This window comes from Canis aureus, chromosome 4 (genome assembly GCF_053574225.1).
Source record: "Canis aureus isolate CA01 chromosome 4, VMU_Caureus_v.1.0, whole genome shotgun sequence".
NCBI classification, from domain to species: Eukaryota; Metazoa; Chordata; class Mammalia; order Carnivora; family Canidae; genus Canis; species Canis aureus.
In genome coordinates, this window is record NC_135614.1 from 75,671,071 (window position 1) to 75,693,107 (window position 22,037).

Sequence of the window (22,037 nt, forward strand, 5' to 3'; positions counted from 1 at the left end):
GGGGTTAAAGAAAAAAGCAGGTGACTCTCCTTGTCAATTGTACCTATTATATTTAGACACCCTGGGTAAATGAATGATATTTTCTAGAAGGAAGAGAACTTATCTATTTAATACATCTAACAGGATAGCCCTGGCCATAGGATTACTTATGCTAAATAAGCCCAGAATCTAGGAAGCATGGTTCCAGAACTAAGTAACTCTCTGGAATATAAAAGGAAGTCTGTTAGGTACCTGAGAATCTCACTAGAGACCTAAACTATAGACCTAAACTATAGCAAGAGGGTATATTAGTCTGCTAGGGCTATAACAAACTATCATAACTCCCCACTCCCAACCCTCTAATTAGTTATATTAGTCCCCACAGGCTGCCATAATAAGGTACTAAAGGCTAGGCAGCTTAAACAACAGAAAGCCATTTTGTCACAGTTCTACAGGCTGAAAGTATAAGATCAAAGTATCTGCAACTTTGGTTTCTCCTGGGGCCTTTCTCCTGGGCTTGCAGATAGTCACCTTCTGTTGTGTCCTCACATGGGCATCCCTCAGTACTTGCTTTCTGTGTCCTAGTCTTTTCTTGTAAAGACACCAGTCATGTTAACTAGGGCCAACCCATATGACTTCATTTTACCTAAATTACCTCTTTATAAGCCTTATCTCCAAATACAGTCATATTCCCTTCCGGGAGTCATATTCTCCCTTCCGGGAGCCTGATAAGGGACTCGATCCCAGGACCCCAGGACAAGACCAAGCCAAAGGCAGAAGCTCAACCACTGAGCTACTCAGGCACCTAATATATAAATTTTGAAGGGACATAATTCAGCCTATAACAGAGGTTATGTGTCCAATAGACTGTGGCCATGTGAGATTTTCCAGACCGCTGATTCTGCTGAGCCTTTCCATGACCTGTATCTTTGAACTTACTGTTGAAATTTGGTGCCGGGTAATATCTCTGATTCATGTGAATCTGAGCCTGATTGTTAGCTTAAGCTATATGTGTACCGTTTATTGTTATTATTTTTTTAAGGAACAGTACTCTGAAAGCAAATATGAAAAAAAATAATTGTGCCAGTCTGGATGTCTTCTTTATCATTCTTCGCGATTTTCTCTTCAAGTTTTTTTTTTTTTTTTTTTAATAAAAACAAAACGAGAGAAGGAGGTGAGGCAGCTTACGTCTGGACAAAGGTAGGAACGTGAGCTGGAGAGCGACAGGCGGGTGTTATACTAATTAAACAAGGAGGCCATTAGATCCATGTGGTTCTACTGCCCAGGCAGCCTTACTAAACAACCCAAAATCCAACCCTGTCAATGCCTCAAGGTCATGAAATGGAACCTAAGAACAACCCATCACAAACAGCCAAGTAGATTTTAATCCATAGCTAGTCAATAATTTATTTGGTTTTCTCTATAAAAGCCACTCCCCGGCTCCTGTGGGTAGAGGCTCCTAACCCCTTTGCTTTTAGGTGCTGCTTCATTAGATCTTTTTTTTTTTTCCCCCATTGGATCTTTTGCTCAAAAAAATCTGCACCCTTTTAACAGCGGATACGCAGAGAGGGAGGAGGCGTGAGCTCGCCGGAGCCCAGCGACCTGGAAGCCCGCAGACGGAAAGCAGTCCCCGGGAAAGCCCCCACGGCGGGGCGGACCCGGCCAGGAGGCGGGGCGGGATCCGCCCAGTGCGCAGACTCCGGGCCGCGCAGCGCGCAGGCGCAGGAGACGCCGGCCGCGCAGGGCTGTCATGGCGCTGCGCGGGCTCTCGGTGCTGGAGCTGGCGGGCCTGGCGCCGGGCCCGCTGTGCGGCATGATCCTGGCGGACTTCGGCGCGCGGGTGGTGCGTGTGGACCGGCTGGGCGCCCGCGGAAACATGAACATCCTGGCCCGGGGCAAGCGCTCGCTGGCCCTGGACCTGCAGCGGCCGCAGGGGGCGGCGGTGCTGCGGCGCCTGTGCGCGCGGGCGGACGTGGTGCTGGAGCCCTACCGCCACGGTGAGCCCCGGCGGGCCCCGGCTGCTCCGCCGCGCCGCGGGGGGGGGGGGGACCCGCTGAGCCCGCCGCGCCCGCCGCGCCCGCCGCCCCGCTGCTGCTGCCCGCGGCCGTGCGGGGGCGGAGCTTCTAGAGTCTTCTGTGGACCGGGCGCCCCGGCGCTGGGCTCCCGTACTTGGGATCCCGGACACCGCTCTTGCCGTCTTCTCCTTGGACCCATTTCCCGCTCCTTCCCCGGTTCCTCGTTTTTCTGATCACCGATGATCTGTATTTAGGGGTCGTTTCTCTGCAGTTTTGGGGGTTGGTGAACCCTCTGCAAGCCACCCCCCTGACCCAGGCTAACACTCCCTGCCTTATAAATTCCAAGTTCCAGCTTCTTTTTTTTTTTTTTTCAAGATTTTTAGTTTATTTATTCATGAGCAACAGAGAGAGACAGGCAGAGGCAGAAGCAGGCTCCACGCAGAGAGCCCGACGTGGGGCTCGAGCCCGGGTCTCCAGGGTCACGCCCTGGGCCGAAAGCGGCACTAAACTGCTGGGCCACCCGGGCTGCCCAAGTTCCAGCCTCAGATCAGTTTAGTTTATACTCTGCTTCCTGGAGCCACCTTATCTATTCCGACTGTCTTCACCTCTTATAGATGATGACCAAGCCTATAACTTGTGCCCCCTGCCGCCCCCCAAGGAGAGCCACCGGCTGCTGGAATACACACGCCGTGCACGTCTCTTAACTGGCTGCCCCCCAGGCTTGGCAACTTCCACAAATCCCAAAACAGTTGCACTATCTTACCTCCTAAAATAGCATCTCCTCCTTTTTTTTTTTTTTAATTTTTTTCTTTTATTGGAGTTCAATTTGCCAACATATGCATCTCCCCTATATATATAAAATCAATCTCAGGAAATGGAGCCAAAACCCACCCAGTTGCCTGAATCAGAAACCTGCACTCCAACCCTAACTCCAAATACTCTTCACTTCATATGCTTTGTTACCAGGAATCCAGACGTCCTTCTTCCTTTCTCTGGCTTAGGCTTTACTTTCCATACTTGCTGTAGCTTCCTTCGCACTGTTGTAACAGCTTTTTGAAAGCGGATGTTGGGGGTCTAGCACCACTTGGATCCCTTCTCAGACAGCTGCCAAGGTAATCTTGCTCAAGTACTAAACCAAAGCCTTGCTTGACACATAGCGGGAAGTCAGTAAATGTCTGGTGAATGAATTGAATGTCTGTGGGGCACCAGACATCTTAAATGTGTTAATTCATTTATGCTCACTGCAGATTGGGATGTAATAATTTCATAATTAGGATTGTGTCACAATATAATAATGCCCTGTTTAAGGATGGAGGCTCAACATGATTGACTCCAGGCTCTTGCAATTAGGAGGAAAGTAGAACCACGTATACAGACTTAGCTGCTGGGTGAGACAGTTGGGGCTGGGGTGTGTTTAGGCAGAGGACTAGAGTTTTTTTTTTCTTTCTTTCTTTCTTTCTTTTTTTTTTTTTTTTTGTAATTTACATAGCTTTAGGAAGACACAGTAAAAATATAATCTTTATTATTTCTAATCCCAGGTGATTTAAAATACTAGTTGTTTGGATTTTGTGCAGTAAATATGGTACTGATAAGAGCTCTTAGACGCTTATTTTAGCAAATCTTTTCATAGATATTTGCAAGCCTTTTGTGAAGATACCCATACCAGGCACTTGAGAGGCCTGAGGAAACAGGTATGAATCCTACCAGGGGAACTTCTAAGATGATAGAGAAGATAGCGGTGTATATACAAACATAAACACAGTATGAGGTAGAAGGTGGTAGGTAATGATGCAGCACAGAAAAAGAAGATCTTAAAAAGGATAGCCGCTTTCAAAAGTATATTTTTGACCAGTAAAGCCCCAGGGTAACTGTTCCAAGAGAACAAACCAAACATTAGAGAAGAAGACAAATCATGAGAGACTCCTAATTGGGAGCCAAAGGGTTGCAGTAGGAGAGATGGGGGAGACGGGGGATAGGGTAACTTGGGTGATGGGCATTAAGGAGGGCACATGATGAGATGAGCACCTGGTATTATAGTTTATGTTGGCAAATTGAATTTAAATAAAATAAAAATTTAAGAAAATGAACAAAACATTTTTTTAAAGATTTATTTGAGAGAGAGAGAGACAGAGATAGAGGCAGAGAGCACAAGTGGGGAGGAGAGGGAGAAGCAGGCCCCCATTGAGCGGGGAGCCCAATGCACGGCTGGATCCCAAGGACCCCGGGCCTGACCTGAGCCGAAGGCAGATGCTTAACCGACCGAGCCATCCAGGCACCCCAAGAACAAACCATTTCTGATAAATGACCAAGGAGAAGATTTGGGGAACCATAACGGCACTGACCTAAGGAATGCAAGGCCCACTGTGGGGATTAAAAGAACTTGGATATGCCTGAAGGGAAATAAGCAAGGCCTGGAAGGAAATAGTATTCTGGAGCAAAAGTCACACATTCTAGAAATGGTGACCTCATTCATTGTGTCCTTAAGTATTGGAAACGTGCTAAAACCCATAAAACATGTTATTAGTATGACTTGCAAGAGTGCCATTTTATATTTGCCAGAGAGACGGGATTACACCCATCCTCAATTCATCCCTCTTTAAGAAAAAAAATCATTGTTAATTTTCTCTTAAGGTGTCATGGAAAAACTCCAGCTAGGCCCGGAGATTCTGCAGAGGGAGAATCCAAGGCTTATCTATGCCAGGTTGAGTGGATTTGGCCAGTCAGGAAGATTCTCGAAAACAGCAGGCCATGACATCAACTTTTTGGCTTTGTCAGGTAGGTAGACAAAGTAAGTTCTCTGTACTTACCATTTTGTTCCCAACTGAGATTGACAGTTATACTAACTATAAAGAATATGTAAAGGTGCAGACTTAATTAAATATTTATCATAATCAGGTTACCATGGCTGGCTTAGTCAGTGGAGCATGTGATTCTTGTTCTTGGGGTTGTGAGTTCAAGCCACACATATTGCATGGAGCCTAGTTAAAATTTAAAAAAAAAGAAGGGGGATTGGTTTGTCTTAGAAGAATTATTCTCGACCCTTTTCCCCCTGTCTTAACACATTTGAGGAATAATGTACTCTCCTAGTAACATGTACTTATTACATTTGTATGATCGATTCTCAGGCAAGCCCCTGTCAGGGAGTAAGAGACGCGGTGATAATAGAGGTGATTGTTCTGTAATTTGAAAATGCTTATATTGTTTGCTATTTCATTAAGAATGATTGCTTGAGGGGACGCCTGGGTGGCTCAGCAGTTTGAGTGGGTGCCTTTGGCTCAGGGCATGATCCCAGAGTCCCAGGATCGAGTCCTGTGTCGGGCTGCCTGTATGGAGCCTGCTTCTCCCTCTGCCTGTGTCTCTGCCTCTCTCTCTCTGTCTCTCATGAATGAATAAATAAAATCTTTTTTAAAAAAATGAATGATTGCTTGAGTTACCATTTTAGACTTCAATGAATACCTGTAGTTTTCAGGTCATTATTATCACTTTATTAGAATTTTTGCCTGTGAGAATAAGTCTTAAAATGACCCAATCCTAGGGTTTCCTAAGAAACTGTGTTTTTGAGTAAAGAAAGTCTCACATTTCCTGTGAGTACAAATCCAAGGTAGAGGAAAAGAGTGAGGATGAAATTGTTTTTTCCAGCTATTTTAAAATGGAATCACTTTTCCTTATGTTTATTTTCTTGCATCTCTTTCTAATATGAATGGAAGTGGATTATACTGTTGTTAAGCCATAAGATAAATTGATAACAATATTTTTTTTCCCTGAAACTAGTGAGCAAAAACTTAGTAATAAAATCCTCAAAGCATTAGTTGCAATAACATTTTAAAGAAGGAAAAAATGAAAAACAAAACAAGGAGCCTTGTTGGGGGAAAAGCCTGCTTATAAATATGCTAAATAGTTTAGATTTGGAAAAGCATTATGTATTAGTATTCACTATAGTAGCAACTAGAGAGATTGGTTATTCCTTTTACGGTGTTCATGTATTTATTTAAAATAGGCATTAAATCTATGGGTACTGTTCGCTCATGTTATTTAATAATATAGGTGTTCTGTCAAAAATTGGCGGAAGTGGTGAGAATCCTTATGCCCCGCTGAATCTCCTGGCTGACTTTGGTGGTGGTGCCCTCATATGCACACTTGGTATCTTGATGGCTCTGTTTGAACGCACACGCTCTGGTAAAGGTCAGGTCATCGATGCAAACATGGTAAGTGTTCATTAGGGGAAGTGATAAGTCTACCAGTTATTCCTAAGTATGATAGGCAGCTGCCTCAGATTCTTTTCTGAACATGACAAGAGATCATTGAGATTTGAAGTTTGAACCCAATTACCAAGTATATCCTTTTCTTTAAAATAGCTTCATATCCTTTATGTGTGTTGGAACATCATAATTGATTATCTGTTTGTGGAGTCAACTTTCTAAACTTTTCATGGCTCATCTAATTCCTGTGTTAGTTTCAACAGTTTTCCCCACGCTAATTCTTGTGCTTAGAATATAGTTTTCAGGCATTCTTCATTTAAAACTGGGCTCAGGAAATCTCCCTTAGCAGATAGAAAAGATTCTTAAGAGTTCAAAAGTAAGGGACGCTTGGGTGGCTCAGCAGTTTAGTGCCTGCCTTTGGCTCAGGGGGTGATGTGATCCTGGAGTCGCAGGATGGAGTCCCACATCTGGCTGCCTTCTCCCTCTGCCTCTCTCTGTGTCTCTCATGAATAAATAAATAAGAAATAAAATCTTAAAAAAAAAAGTGCTAAAGTAAAATGGGCCAGTCTAGACCTTCCTTCTACATTTTTAGGGGAGACTCCAACGTTGTGAGGTTTTGGCTTTTTTACTGTCATGCATTGAGCACGTGCCTCGTGTTATGCTAGACACTTTCCCTGTGTGATTTCTCCTAATCCTCAAAATAGCAGTTTCACTTAGAATGCATTATTTTAAAGAGGAGGAAACCGAAGCATCAAAATTTGCCCAAGTTCTCAAAGCCACAGGGGAGGAGCCCAATCCAGCACCATTACAGGTTTGCATTTAGATAGGTCTTTGGAGGGAGAATGGAGATGGATGTGAGGAAGACAAGACTGGAGACAGAGAGTTACTGGGTTGTTGCTGAGAGAGAAGCACAAGTGTTGAAGTCATTGGTGGTAGAATGAGCCTGGATTTAAGGGATATTTATATTTGAGATGTAAAATTGCCAGGATTTGGTGATGCATTGGCAGTGAGGGGAGTGGAAGGGGTCAAGGGTGACTCTCCTGCCCTTTTTTTTTTGTTTTTTTGTTTTTAAGATTTACATATTGGAGAGAAAGAACTTGTGTGCATGTGTGCACATTAGTGAGGGGAGAGGGAGAGGGAGAGAGAGAATCCTCAATGTGACTCCCTGCTGAGCGGGAACCCCAAAGCAGGGCCTGCTTACAAAAGGTCATTTCCAGGGCCCTCACTTGGGCTTTGGCTTGCACTGCCTTCTCAAAGGCTAACCCCTGTGCTATTTCTGTGTCATCTGATACTCTTATCAAAACCCACTCTATGGACATGGTCACTGTGGTCCAAAAGGAATGAGCTAAAAACAAACATTGGACCTTGGGAGTTTTAAGGAGAACTTAAGGTTACTCAAGTATTATTAAATACTTAATAATAATTTGAATAATTTACTAGTGTAATTGCTCATTTATAGTCAAATAGAAATAAAAGATAATTGCTGCTTTCATCAGACTGTGTTTAATTAGAGTTACATGATGATTAGGAAGATAGGTTTTTAATATATGTGGAAATGCAAACTTGATTCAGGGTTTGTGTTGCATCAGGGTAAAATGAGTGTTGGCTAATAACTCAAGGCTTAATGGATTAGTAAAGCATGGCATTCTTTACTTTCTGATTTCTGGGAACCCTTGTAATACAAAATAGTTTTAGAAGCTGATTAGTGGGAACAGATACCTTATTCTTTTTTTTCTTTTTTTTTTTTAATATTTTATTTATTTATTCATGAGAGATACAGAGAGATAGGCAGAGACACAGGCAGAGGGAGAAGCAGGCTCCATGCAGGGAGCCCGATGTGGGACTCCATCCCGGGATTCCGGGATCACGCCCTGAGCCAAAGGCAAACGCCCAACTGCTGAGCCACCCAGGTGTCTCCAGATACTTTATTCTTTTAGGCCATAGTTTTCAGATGTTTTTAGCAACAGAATTCTTGACTCAGGCCTGCCTATGATGTCCTGAAGTCATCTCCTTTGAAACTGTCAAGTTAAAACTGAGAAACATGACATCTGTTTTCCTGTGTTTGTTGTCCCTGATCTGGGGATGTGCACTTGACTTCAGCTGGGGTGGTTGTGCCCTGGCACATCGGCTGTTGTCCCACATGATGAGAACAGTATAAAAGGTGGGGAAATTGAGGCTGCAGTTTTCCTGTGTCAAAAGGCTCTTGTTAGCTTCTCCACATGTGGGTGAAGGGCAAGAGAAGCCATATGCCTGGGTAGCATAAGGAGGTGAGGATTGTAACTACTCTGTTTCTGTCCTGTATTCTCCTGTGGCCCCAAATAAAGGAAGGATTAAAATAGTGCCTCTCTGTGTCCTGAATGGGCCAAACTGGACCCATAACTGTATTAGTGCATCTTTTGTCAACAGACTCATCAGTATATCTGGTATATAAAAGAAATTATATATAAATATGTATACACACGTGTGGTATGTGTATGTATCATTCTGTGTGGTATATCATTCTATGTGAATGTGTATATGTATAAATATGGGGACTCTCCAAAATCTTTGTAACCCAGTTTCAAAAAAAGCATCTCTTTAGGCCACTAATCCAAAATACACATACTATTTGGTATGTGAGATATCAGAGCCATAAATTGAGATATACATGAGATTTCAAGTTAAAAGGGAAAATTGGGATGTATCTAAAGATATATTTTGCATTTATTTCACAGCCCGTAACTGATAAATTCCATAGGCCCACGCCATTCCAACTCCTGGAGATGAGGATGCTTTGATGGCCTTCTCCTGGGGTACTAGAATCATTAGGATTAGAAAGCCATAAGGATAGGGAAGTAGTCTTCTTTGGATAGTCCGGTACATGCAGCCTGTAACATTTGTACCTAAGGATATGAATCCATTCCTGTTACTTTTCAGCATTCAGTGGGAAGTTGGCATTCCCAAACTAGTTTGTATGGACTCAGAAAACTTGTTTATAAGTGCCACTTACATTTTCTGTTTATTTTGTAACTTTCTAGTGATTATTAAAATTAGAATATATTAAATACTCAAATATAATTTTCCTGGGCTTGAAATCAAACTAGAATAGGTGAAATTTAACTGTAATATGATTTACCATTATAATGTGATATGCTTCGCATATTTACATGTATGTGTTTATAGATATTGAGATCAGAAGATAGATTTTTAAAAACCAGTTTTATTTTTAACTTTTTATTCTGTTATTTTTTAACATACATAATTATATAGAGAGTATTTAATGAACTTCCATGTGCCCTCACTTGGCTTAAAAAATTGTCAACATTTGGCAGTTTTATTTGAAAAGGAGAACAAAAGTAGTTGCTTCTATGTCTTTTCTGAAAAGTACCTTCTAACCTAAATAGTGGAGAAATCCTGTATCATAAATCTGTTCTAACACATTTCACTGAAATATCAAAGAAGTTGTATAATTAGATACAATCTTCCTATACTCAAACATTTTTATACAAATGTTGAAAAAATCTTAAGTGGAAATTAATCATGCTTTTACAGTTTAAATACCTGGATTCATAGTGTATGCTGTTTCTTCTTTAAAGGTGGAAGGAACAGCATACCTGAGTTCTTTCCTGTGGCATTCTCTACAAATGGGGCTGTGGGAAAATCCTCGAGGACAGAATTTATTAGATGGTGGAGCACCTTTCTACACAACTTATAGGACGGCAGATGAGGGGTTCATGGCTGTTGGAGCATTGGAACCCCAGTTCTACAAGCTGCTGATCAACGGTGGGTAACTTTCATGTGCCTCCTCCACTTCCCCTTTTCTTGTGGATGTTCTTTAACCTCTATCTTGGAGCATTTTGAAATTCATATGTCTTTTATTATGTGTCTACCTTATAATTGACCTAATTATAGCCATCATTGTATTGTGGGGCATTTCCCTTATGTTTTGAAAGGACAGGTAATTTGACAAGTCTGTAGAATAGCTCAGAGTTTAAAAAAAGTACCCATTTTGTAGAAAAATTTTTTTTTTAAGATTTTATTTATTTATTCATGAGAGGCAGAGACATAGGCAGAGGGAGAAGCAGGCTCCATGCAAGGAGCCCAGCGTGGGACTCTATCCCGGGTCTCTAGGATCATGCCCTGGGCTGAAGGTGGCGCTAAACCGCTGAGCCACCCAGGCTGCCCTAGAAGTTCAATTTTTTATTGCATTTCATACTCGAGAATTGGATGTTTATATTGCCCTGTGTGCCCACATATTATTCTTCCTTAGAAATGACCTGCTGGTTCCACAGTTCTTATTCCTTGATAGATGTCACCTATAATCTTTTAGTGTCAGGGGCCACCTGGGCACCTGTTATTAGGACATTTTTATTACTTATCCTTTATTAAGTATTGCATGGAAGTTATTCAGGGAACTCCCAATTTTATAGTCTCACCCCAATGTTTTCTTTTAAAATTTTAATAGTTTCAGCACTCACATTTAAGTCTCTGTTACATGATGAGTTAATTTTTATATATGGGGTGAGGTAAAGGTCCAACTTCATTGTTTTGCATATGGCTATCCAATTTTCCCAGCACTGTTCGTCAAAAAGACTGTTCTTTCTCCATTGAATGGTTTTGGCATCCTTGTTGAAAATCTGTTGACCATAAGTATAAGGGTTTATGTTGGGACTTGATTCTGTTCCATTCATGCACATGTCTCTCCTTATGTTAGCACCATGCTGTATTGATCACTGTGGCTTTGTAGTAAGTTTGAAATTAGAAAGTATGAGTCTTCCAATTTTGTTCTTTTTCAGGATTGTTTTGGCTTTTCAGGGCCCTTACCATTTCCATATGTATTTTAGGATCACCTTGCCAATTTCTGCAAAAAAGGGATTTTTGAGAGGGGTTGTGTTGAATCTGAGCATCAGTCTGGGGATTATTGCCATTTTACTAATGTAAATTAGTAAATTACTACTATTTTACTAATATTAAGCCGTAATATCCATGAACATGGGATGCTTTTCATTTATTTGGGTCTATAATTTCTTTCAGTGATTCTTTGTAATTTTCAATGCACAAAACCTACACTTATTTGGTAAAATTTATACTGAAGAATTTTACTATTTTTGATGTTATTGTAAATGGTATCATTTTTGTATTCTTTGCTAGTATATGGAAATATATAGTATATAGTGATTTTTGTATATTGGTCTTGTTTCTTGCAACCTCACTGAGCTCATTTGTTTGTTCTAAGTGCGGATCTCTGATTTTATCTTGCTTGAGTTCCTGGAGATGATTCTTGGATGTGCAGTTAATTTGTTTTTCATCAAATTTGGGAATTTGCCAGACATTATTTCCTCAAGGATTTTTTTTCTGCCTTTTCTGTCTCTCTTCTTCTGAGACTTATGTTGTGTGTGTGTACACATTTAGTTTTATTGTAACAAAGTGACTTGTACATTTTTAACATTTAAACTGAGCATCATCTTTCCAGTGAAACAAAAAGAAAATTTAAAAAGAAACAGGAACAAAATTAAAATAGAGAATGTCAATTTCAAATAAGATCCTACAGGTTCTGCTGATTCTCCCATTATGTGGCAGGGCTCAAGTTATCATTAGAAGAGAATTTTATTTTAAAAGTGTCATTTTTTTTATTGATAGTCCATGTTTATTGTTATTTTAAAAAAATTTATTTAAATTTAATTTGCCAACACATAGTACAGCATCAGTGCTCATCTCATTATGTGTCCTCCTTAGTGCCTGTCACCCAGTTACCCTGTCCCCCCACCCACCTCCCCTTCTGTAACTTTTTTGTTTCCCGGAGTTAGGAGTCTCTTACTGTTTGTCTTCCTCTTTAATTTTTCCCCACTTAGTTCCCCCCCCCCCTTCCCTATGGTCCCTTTCACTATTTCTTATATTCCACAAATGAGTGAGATCATATGATAATTGTAAAAGTGTCATCTTAAAATGCAAGGATAGCCATTAAACATCATAATTAAACCTGCCAAAGAAGAAGCCATATTGTCAAAATGCTCACTTAACCCACCAAAATACCTCAAACCCACCCTTTGCTGACCCTCAATAACCCCATTTTTTGAAGTTTTTTTTTTCCTTTTTTTTTTTTTTTTTTTTTAACAAGAGAAAGTAGACAGATACATGTTGGTAAGTGCTAACTGTCCATATTCACGAAGATAGACAGTGTAACCTCCGAGCTCCATATACAGAGAAACAAGGAAAAAAGCTGGAATTCTACACACTATCACACAGGGCCCTAGCACCCTTCAGCTTCCAGTAGAGCTAAAGAAGCAGGTTTTTATTTTTTCCCACAGAGCACAGTGGCATTGATTCCATAAAGTTTTGTTGAGACAGGAAGGGATAAAAATAAATTTGGAACAAAAAGGGGTACACATTCTTTTCCCTCTGTATTCTACTCAAGGTATTTCCCTTCAAAATAAGTTGAGAACCATGGTATAAAGGGAGAGAAAAAAAGACTTAAAAAAAAACAAAAACAAAAAAAACGGCAAATCAGCACCAGAGTAGAAAAAGAGAGAGACAGACTGCAACTTGCCCCAAAGGGACTGGAGAAAATTAAAAAGGAAGATTAGACTCCATCAGTGTTCCATTAGTCCTCTTCTTCTTCATCCTCCTCTCCTCACCCCCCCCATCATCATCTTCATCTTCTTCACCTTCATCCTCATTTCCTTCTTAATATCTTCTATACCTTCATCATCATCATCATCATCCTTTTCTCTCTTCATCATCTGTATCAGGAACCAACTAGTACTATAATGGATTTGGCCAAATGTCATCTTTGATGACCTCTCCTAACTCATCTGCACCTGCATCAGAATGATAGTAAACCAGGTGAAGAAATTCTCTGGTTCCTCATGCTGTCTTTTCCTGCTGGCTTTATTCTGTTTCACTTGAACATTTCATCAAATCCTTTCCAGATTTCTATTTGATTTTGGTAGACTTTGAAGGTGGATCACCACTCTCATTCAGATGAAATTATTTGGAGAGAACTTTATGGATTTTCACCAAAATAATATTCTGGTCTGTAACCTGATTTAATGTCTTCAAATTCTGTCACTGCAACTCTTGTCAAATAATGTAACACCTACCTCTTCATCCTCCTCCTCAAGCAGTGCAGATACTTGTGGATGGTTGACAAATTTGGAACTTTGGCAATCAGTTCTGACTCTTCAGAAAAATGGTTGGCAGAGTTTGTTATATTTCTGTTCTACTTTCAAAATCTCCTCACTGTCTTGTTCATTAAATCTGCCTATTTCATTTTGTACTTCATCAACATGTTCAATTGCTTGCTATTGTTTTTCTCCCTCTAGCAAGTGCTGTGAAGTTGACATTTTCCTCTGGCTTGGAGGCAGGAGGCAGTCTCAGTTTCCTGGTTTGAGGTAGGAGCGAAGACTGGTATTTGGGGGCCAGGCTTTGAGGAAAGTCCAAGAAACAAGGGCAGAGGCATGTGTGGAAGAAGCTCCAACTGGAGCTTATGTGGTATTCTCGATGGTACCATGGTGTCCTCTTGATCTCTGAAGTTCTGTTCATTTTTCTTTTCTTTTTTCTTTCTGTTCCTCAGGCTGGATAAGCAGTTTACTTCTCTTTGAGTTCACAGATTCTTTCTCCTGCCAGTTCATGTCTATTATTGAGTCCCCTCTACTGAGTTTTGTTTTAAGATTTATTTATTTATTTATTCATGAGAGACACACAGAGGCTGAGACACCAGCCGAGGGAGAAGCAGGCTCCATGCAAGGAGCCCGATGTGGGACTCAATCCTGGGACTCCAGGATCACAGCCTGGGCTGAAGGCGGCGCTAAATCGCTAAGCCACGTGGGCTGTCCTGAGTTTGTATTTGTAATTGTACTTTTCAATTCCAGTTTTTGGTTCCTTTTTCAGTAATTTATCCTTATTGATATTCTCTTTGATTAGACTTCATTCTCAAACTTTAATTTTTCAGATGTGGTTTCCTTCAGTGCTTTAAACATATTATAAATAGCTAGCTGATTTAAAGTCTTTTCCAGTAAGTCCAATGTCTGGCTTTTTCAGGGACAGTTTCTGATGATTGCTTTTTGTCTTGTGTATGGGCCATATTTTCCTTCTTTGCATGCCTCACAAATTTTGTTGAAACTGGATATTTTAAATAATGTGATGTGGCAACTCTGGAAATCAGGTTTCCTTTTCCCTTGCCATCTCTCCAGTCCCGGATTTGCTGTTGCTGCTATTTGTTTATTTAATGACTTTTCTGGACTAACTCTGTATTCTTTAGTTATCTTCAGCCACTGAAGTCTGTTCAGTTAGGTTGGTGATCACGTAGGTAATGGTTGGGTAGAGATGTCCTTAAATCCTTTGAACTAATTAATTTCCCATCTTTTTCTGAGGTGCTGTGCCTTCACTTCTTACTTGTGCAGAGATTCAGGGTTAAGCCAGAGGTGAAAGATTAGGACCTGGCCATATCTTTCCTGGGCCCTACATAGATGCCTTCTAAATTCTCTGGAATATGTTAGAGCATTTCAAAGTCCCCCATGAGCATCCTATTCCCTACTTTTTTCTTTTGATTGTCAGCTTCTTTTTAGTCCCAACAGGGAATGCCACCTCAGATAGCTATGCTATTAAACAGTTACCATTGATTTTTTTTTTTTTTTGACAAATGTCAAAAAATGTTCCAGGCATAGGGCATTGTGAGCTCTAATTCCGATCAAATGAAGCAAGCCCTGAGAATGGAGCCTTTCAGGGAGCTGCTAGATAAATGGCAGTTCTCTGGGGATGGGATTTTTGGGAAGCTCTAAACTCATTTGCTTCCTACCTCATTGCTGTTACCTTGTTCGTTATTACAGCACTGTGATTGAGAGCCTGTTGGTTTTGCTGGCTACCACAGAGCCAAAGAGAGAGGGATGAAATTAGCACAAGTTTCTGTTTTATTGTTTTAAAGAGTTTTTTTGTTTGTTTGTTTGTTTTTAATGAGAGACACAGAGAGAGTCAGAGACATAGGCAGAGTGAGAAGCAGGCTTCCTGTGGAGAGCCCTATGTGGGACTTGATTCCCAGACTCCAGGATCCCACCTTGAGCCAAAGGCAGATGCTCAACCACTGAGCCACCCCGGTGTCCCTCAATTAGTGCAAGTTCTAACACCACAGGTCTCACTGAACTTAAGATGTAGTTGTTTTTCCTGAGTAAATGCTCTTTGAATTGTAGTAAACTTCTAATTTCCAGAGTTGCAAAAAGCTTATTTCTGACCGTTTGTGCCAGGGTTTTTGTTGCTTTTATGAAAGAGCAGGTTTCTGAAGGTTCTTGCTCTGCCATTCCAGGAGTTAACTTCCCTCCTTGGTGTATCTTACTGTCATCTGAAACAGATGTGTGGCATGATCATTTGCTAACATCCACACTCCACCACAGTGAGTGAGTTTTTCTGTAAATACTGACAATGAAATGAGACATTTTTCTAGTTGGCTGCTTGCTCCAGTCCCTCAACTTCTTACCACCTTCTGGATTTTCTCTTTCTAAATCTAAACTCTTTAAACATCCTGATTTTTTTTTTTTTTTTTTATAGCCTCCTCTTTTTGTACCCACAGCCTTTTATGATATCCTTAACCCCCTGTCTGTCCCTTCAGGGTTCACTAGGGATCCTTAGCTGAGAGGTGATTTGTGATTCAGGCTTGACTTAGCCATGTTAAATCAGCTTTGGTTAATCTATGTAGTCCATGCCAGAATAACTCAGCATTTTCTTTCTTTTATAGTATTTATCTATTTTGTGTATCTATATACAAAAATAGTACTTACTAATCTCATGTACATTATTACTCTCTGGACAAACTGCCACATCTATAATGATTTTTTTAGGTAATATTAATTATATGCCTCATTTATTTTACCTTATATTTGAGATCCTTGAGACCATACTTCAATTAAACTCTTCAGTATCTGAACATAAATACACGAGATATTTGTAAGGTACCAATTCTATTGTACTGTGGCCCTACTGCTTTCTGGGGCAAAGAAATCTGAAAACAAAGAATTTCATGACACGTTTTGGGATGTTAAGACTGGTGTAGTATAATCGGTAAGCAATAGAGAATTTTTTTTAAGTTGTCTTAAAATTCCAAAATATCATTAAAAGAAAAGCAGATAACAAGTGTTGCCAAGGTTGTGGAGAAACTGCAACCCTATGCATTACTGGTGGGAATGAAAATTGCGTAGCCACTGTGGAAAGCTGTATTGCCATTCCTCAGAAATTTAAAACCATTACTATAAATTTTATGCTATGACAATTTTTTAAAAATGAAAAATAATTCAAAATAATGTGTGTTTTAGAAAAAAGTGTAGTACAGAATTTGTCAAGTAAGAAGTAAGAATTCTCTCTTGTCCTTCCACTTTAGGAAAGTTTGGGATGTGGCTTTCAAGGACTTTCTGTGTACATATCAACATAATTGTTTTACTTATTTATAAATTATATTTATATTTATATAAAATTATGTAAATGTATAGTTAATAACTATCTTTTTTTATTCAGTAGTTTACTAAAGATGTTTTTTCTTGTCAATACAAAAAAATCTGTAGCCTGATGATTTATATAGCAGCCATATGATATTCGATGGTATACTTGTACTAAAACTTAACCATTTCCTTATTCAAGTTCATTTTCATTTTTCCAGTTTTGTATTGTAACAAATGTTTGTTACTTATTAATAAACGCTAGTCTTTGTAATAAACTCTAGTCTTTGTAAATATGTATCTTTGGATACTTACAACATGAATTTTTGACTGCTTAATATATGCCTCATACTATATTACAGACCAGTAAAGTTTATGATAGATCCTTAAAATTATTAGTATTTTGTATAATTTTGTATAATTGCCTATGTGTATGTATATGCGTACATATAAAGGTAGCTTTTTGGAAATTAAAACATACTTTCCCAAATTTTAAGTCGTGTCTGAGTCTACAGGCCAGTCCTTGAAAATCTGTTTGACTTAAAATACCTGAAATTTAACCTTGGTTATACTGTTAAAAACTAGCCACAATCTACAGTTACATGGGGGAGTAGTTTTAGAGTTCTATACAGGAGTGTCAAGAGCATAGAAAGTACGGTATCCTAACCCATTGGTGGTTAATCCTGTGGCCTTGATCCAGGGTCATGGACAGGATGGGAAACTGGGCTGAGAGAGGATGATAAAACAGTGGAAGACCTGGGGTGTCAGAATTAGGGGTAGAGTTGAGGTCTTTGATTTCTAGTATTTTTCCAGTATACAAGCTATAACCCGTGAGACCATTGATCTCAAATATAATGTCTGTTACAGAAAGAACATATTCGATCCAATTTTATTTAGTGTTATGATTCTGATCGCATTCTGATTAAAAAAACTTGTTTAAAAACATGCAAATAGGTTTCTAACAGTAGCTATGATCTATCCCTAATTTTGGTTAATTAGTCATTTTGTTTGTTTTTCAGTCACAGAGTTTGGGGCAATCAGGAAAAAGAAAGCAAAGTAAAAGACATCCTTAGAAACTTTTTTTTTTTTTTTAGATTTTAGTGACAAACCTGAAGTTATAGCTCCGTGTTTTTCCTGGTATTTGAATAGGACAAGTGGCTACAGAGAAAAATTTATTTTCTGTATATCCCATAGGTGTCTTTTCACAACTATCCAAAACTACATGAGTTCTCTTTATTTCCTTATATACCTCAGGATCCTAAGAATGGCCTGCAGTATTCATGTCTTCTTACTTCTATAAGATCTTCCTCAAAAAAAAAAAAATATATATATATATATATGTGTGTGTGTGTGTGTGTGTAAGGATCTTCCTCTTCAGAGCAGCTTACAATTAGTCATTGTTCTCCTACATAATAGGGAAGGAGAAGATGATAAAAGTGAGAATTATTAGATTAACTTGACTAAACTAATGCAGAATAACATGCGTAAGAAGAAGGGCCTTTCATTATTGCTCCACTCTAACCATCTACATTTAAAAATCTTCTTCCATGAGGGAGTAAAAATGACATTTATACCAAACTCTAGTAAAGTGGCCTTTCGGCTATAATTTAATCAGCACTGGAGTTCAGGTGTATCTGCAGGTGTAAGTGCTTGTAGTCCATAAAGGAGGCGCAGATCAGGTCATGGGCCTGAGAAGCCATCCTTTCTGTTAAATCCCCAGCTGGATGCTTTCCTCTTTTCTGCACCGTGTGTTGATGAGGCCTTCAAGGTCTCCTTCATGCTTGACACAGAAGTCTGTGTACCTCACTCATGATTTGGCTGGGTGATCACTTTCTGTCCTATTATCTGTGGGGACAACTTGTTACATGTGTCTTTGGTTACCTTACAAATCCTTTGTTTCTAGTTCACAGCAGTGTTTTAAGAGGGTGATAAGTCAAACATCACTGTTTTACTAGAGCGATTTTATTTGACCAAAATAAAAAGAAGTAAAAAAAAAAAACAAAAAAAACAACAAAACAAAATAAAAAGAAGTGAATATTATACAAAAAAATTGCAATTTTTGAATTTAATCATTTTAGGTTTCTTCCTTCAAAAAATGGGATAGTCATGTAAAGTCATTTAAATGTTATCTTTTGTAGGGTTTGGGTACACTATTATAAAATGTGGGGTTATTTGAATTTAGTATGGCCGATAATAACATCATGAGGAAATTTCTTTTTGAAAACCTACTCAGGGAAAAATCAATTTCTAGAAACTAGACCTTTACAAATAGACAACTTTTGATGAAATATAAATAACATCACCCTGGCAGTGGGAAGTCTCTTTGGAGTCCTGCCACCTTCTTCCCTCTAGCCATTGGCTTCAACTTCAAGTTGAGTTTCAATTTCTTCTCTTGACCCAGTTGAGAGACTCTTATAGAACATCCTATTTGGGATGGTGTGGTGAGGACAAATGCATTTTCATTGATTATAATCACTCCACCTAATGCATAATAATTTAAGAAATTGTGTTTCTATCTTAGGACTTGGACTAAAGTCTGATGAACTTCCTGATCAGATGAGCATGAGTGATTGGCCAGAAATGAAGAAGAGATTTGCAGATATATTTGCAAAGAAGACAAAGGCAGAGTGGTGTCAGATCTTTGATGGCACAGATGCATGTGTGACTCCAGTTCTGACATTTGAAGAGGTTATCCACCACGATCATAACAAAGAACGGGGCTCATTTATCATTAATGAGGAACAGAGTGTGAGTCCCCGCCCTGCACCTCTGCTGTCAGGCACCCCAGCTGTTCCTTCTTGCAAAAGGAATCCTTTTGTAGGAGAACATACTGAAGAGATACTTAGAGAATTTGGGTTCAACCAGACAGAGATCAATCAGCTTACCTCAGATAAAATTATTGAAATTAATAAGTCAAGAGCTAATCTCTAAGTTCCAGGCCTCCTAGTGCAAGTGAATTTGAATATTGCATGTTCAGTATAGAATAATACATAAAATTGTGTGGAAACATGAAGGAACAGTATCACAGGGCACCAACTATTCTAATCAAGAAACAAGATTGATTACACAGTAATGATTGAATACTGAAAATGGTTAAAATCATAGCTTTTGATTGAGGAGGACTTTTAGTTTACCAATATTAAGTTGTGACAGTTTTTCTGCCTTTCAATTTACTTGACAGATTATATTTTTAATATAAAAATGTTAATAATATACCTTAAATGAATAGATATGCTTTTTACTAAAAAAAAAAAAAAGCCTTTCACCCCTCAATATTTACTTATGCTTTTAATTTTGAAAAGCTTTTAAGAAAGTCCTTTAAATAGCACTTAAAAAGCATTTTTGCATTTATTATTTATTCATGAGAGACACAGCGAGAGAGAGGCAGAGGGAGAAGCAGGCTCCATGCAGGGAGCCCTATGTGGGCCTCAATCCTGGGACTCCAGGATCATGCCCTGAACCGAAGGCATTCAACTGCTGAGCCACCTGGATTATAGTGCAATCTTATGTTCAAAGTGCCATCTACTTCACTGATACTTCATGTGGTGTCTGTTTAACAGATGCTGGTTTTCACTTTGTTTACTATCTTCAAAATTTTGAAGAAGTGAATGTCAGGAGTGAAGTACCGTCACTTCCATCTTCATAGCTCTGTACCAGTCCCCTCAGTCCAACACCCAATGCTGCCTTCATTCAGGCCCCTGTTACCTCTGCCCTAGACTACTGCTCAGCTAGCCTACCTGATTTTTGACCTCCAGTATTACTGCCTTCATTTTTTTTCTTTTTATCGTGTTACTCTACTGGTAATCTTTACCACACCAGACTGGTCTTTCAGTCCTGTAAAATTCTTCAATGGTCCTCTCTTTTTCCTATATAACAAAATATAAAGCCACGTATATAGCATATCAACTCTTTATTTATAACAAGACTTCTCCCTGACTATTTAGTCCCATCCATGATCCCTGCTCCCTAGTGCTTTATATAGGACTGCCTTAAGTGCCTAATTATGTGATGGTCTCTCTTCCTTCCATTCCTTTTCATATTCTGTAATATTTTCCAGGACTAACAATGCTCCCAGCCCCTCTTGCTCCAGCTTGTTGATTTCGCAAATTTAGAGTTGGTTCAAACACAACCTTCTTTGTGAAACTTCTTGTGTGTTGTCAGTCCTGGGAAGTTTTATACAGTGTTGTGAAATTTGGAGTCAGAAGGGTGTTGGGTTCAAATATCACTCAATCACTCTGGTGTCTAGGACAATTCTAGGTACTCACAAACTTTTAGTTCTAAGGAGCCCTTCCTATGTTTCCATTGTACTTTGTACATATCTCCAAGGATAGTCATTGGTTTTAGTTTATATAACTCTTCACTAAGTCATAAGCTCCTAGAGTAGTTGCTCTAGCACACAAAAGAATCATCTGGAGATACTTTTAAAATATTTTTTTTTCAATTTTTATTTATTTATGATAGTCACAGAGAGAGAGAGAGAGAGAGGCAGAGACACAGGCAGAGGGAGAAGCAGCCTCCATGCACCGGGAGCCCGATGTGGGATTCGATCCTGGGTCTCCAGGATCGCGCCCTGGGCCAAAGGCAGGCGCCAAACCGCTGCGCCACCCAGGGATCCCTGGAGATACTTTTAAAATACAGATTCCTAGGCCCACCCCTAGAGATGCAGTGTATCTAGGGCAAGACCTATGAATTTGTATTTTTTCCAGATGATTATAATGCTTCTGATTCAACGACCACACTTTGAGTAGCACTGTCCTAAATGGATATGAACCAAGTCTTTTTCCTGTTGTTACTGTCATAATAAGTGCTCTAAAAAAATATCTGTTGAAGAATTGATGAGGGAAAGGATAAAAGCCAGTTGGCAAAAATCTGTAAATAGGTTAGCTCAAAATACTGATTTCTAATTGACTTCATATAAAATGTTTGAATGAAAAATTGATTTTTGTAGGATATAAACTTTTTAAAGAATACAGATATATAAATAAGGTTAATAATTGCTTTTGTTAGCGACCCATACTTTTTTTCTGAAGAGTCTATCTAAGACCTTGTGCAGAAAGTGCTACACTTCCTCTTTTGTTGTCCCATGTCAAACTGTAGACTTAGGAATAGGCAAGGGGGCAGATGAGAACATAAGAAGCAGTAAGGAAGACAGAGGAGAAGCAGGCATTAAAGATGGCAAATTCTAATGAAAGACAAATTATATTGAGTACATAGAAATTTTATTCCCGAATGTGTAGGTTAGTATACACTGATTTCCACTTTCTTTTGATTCTACAATATAGGGAGTGATGAGATGCCACAAATTGTATGGTGATAAATAAATCGCATGGAACAAACAACATGACTGGTTGCATCCAGGCCTCTTTTTCATGTCACCCCTCTAAACACATTATTGGCTTCAGTCACAATTACATTGCACTTGTAATTCACAAAATAATTTTACC

At 39.4% G+C, this 22,037-nt stretch overlaps 1 protein-coding gene and 1 pseudogene across 3 annotated transcripts; one reads left to right on the forward strand and one right to left on the reverse strand.

Moving 5' to 3' along the window:
* Positions 1-1,687: 1,687 nt before the first annotated feature.
* AMACR (alpha-methylacyl-CoA racemase) lies at positions 1,688-20,722 on the forward strand. Of its 3 annotated transcripts, XM_077896306.1 has the most exons (5): positions 1,703-1,976; positions 4,626-4,769; positions 6,039-6,199; positions 9,769-9,955; positions 19,115-20,722. In XM_077896306.1, exons 1-5 carry the CDS (start codon positions 1,730-1,732, stop codon positions 19,522-19,524), a joined length of 1,149 nt encoding a protein of 382 aa, XP_077752432.1. In that variant the 5' UTR covers positions 1,703-1,729; the 3' UTR covers positions 19,525-20,722. The 3 variants fall into 3 exon arrangements, 1 of the variants encoding a protein (XP_077752432.1); XR_013378686.1 differs by lacking the exons at positions 6,039-6,199; positions 19,115-20,722 and adding an exon at positions 13,495-18,851 and having other exon boundaries at positions 1,688-1,976; XR_013378685.1 differs by lacking the exon at positions 6,039-6,199 and having other exon boundaries at positions 1,691-1,976; positions 19,115-19,253.
* LOC144312004 (protein SET-like) lies at positions 12,774-13,714 on the reverse strand (annotated as a pseudogene).
* Positions 20,723-22,037: the final 1,315 nt, after the last annotated feature.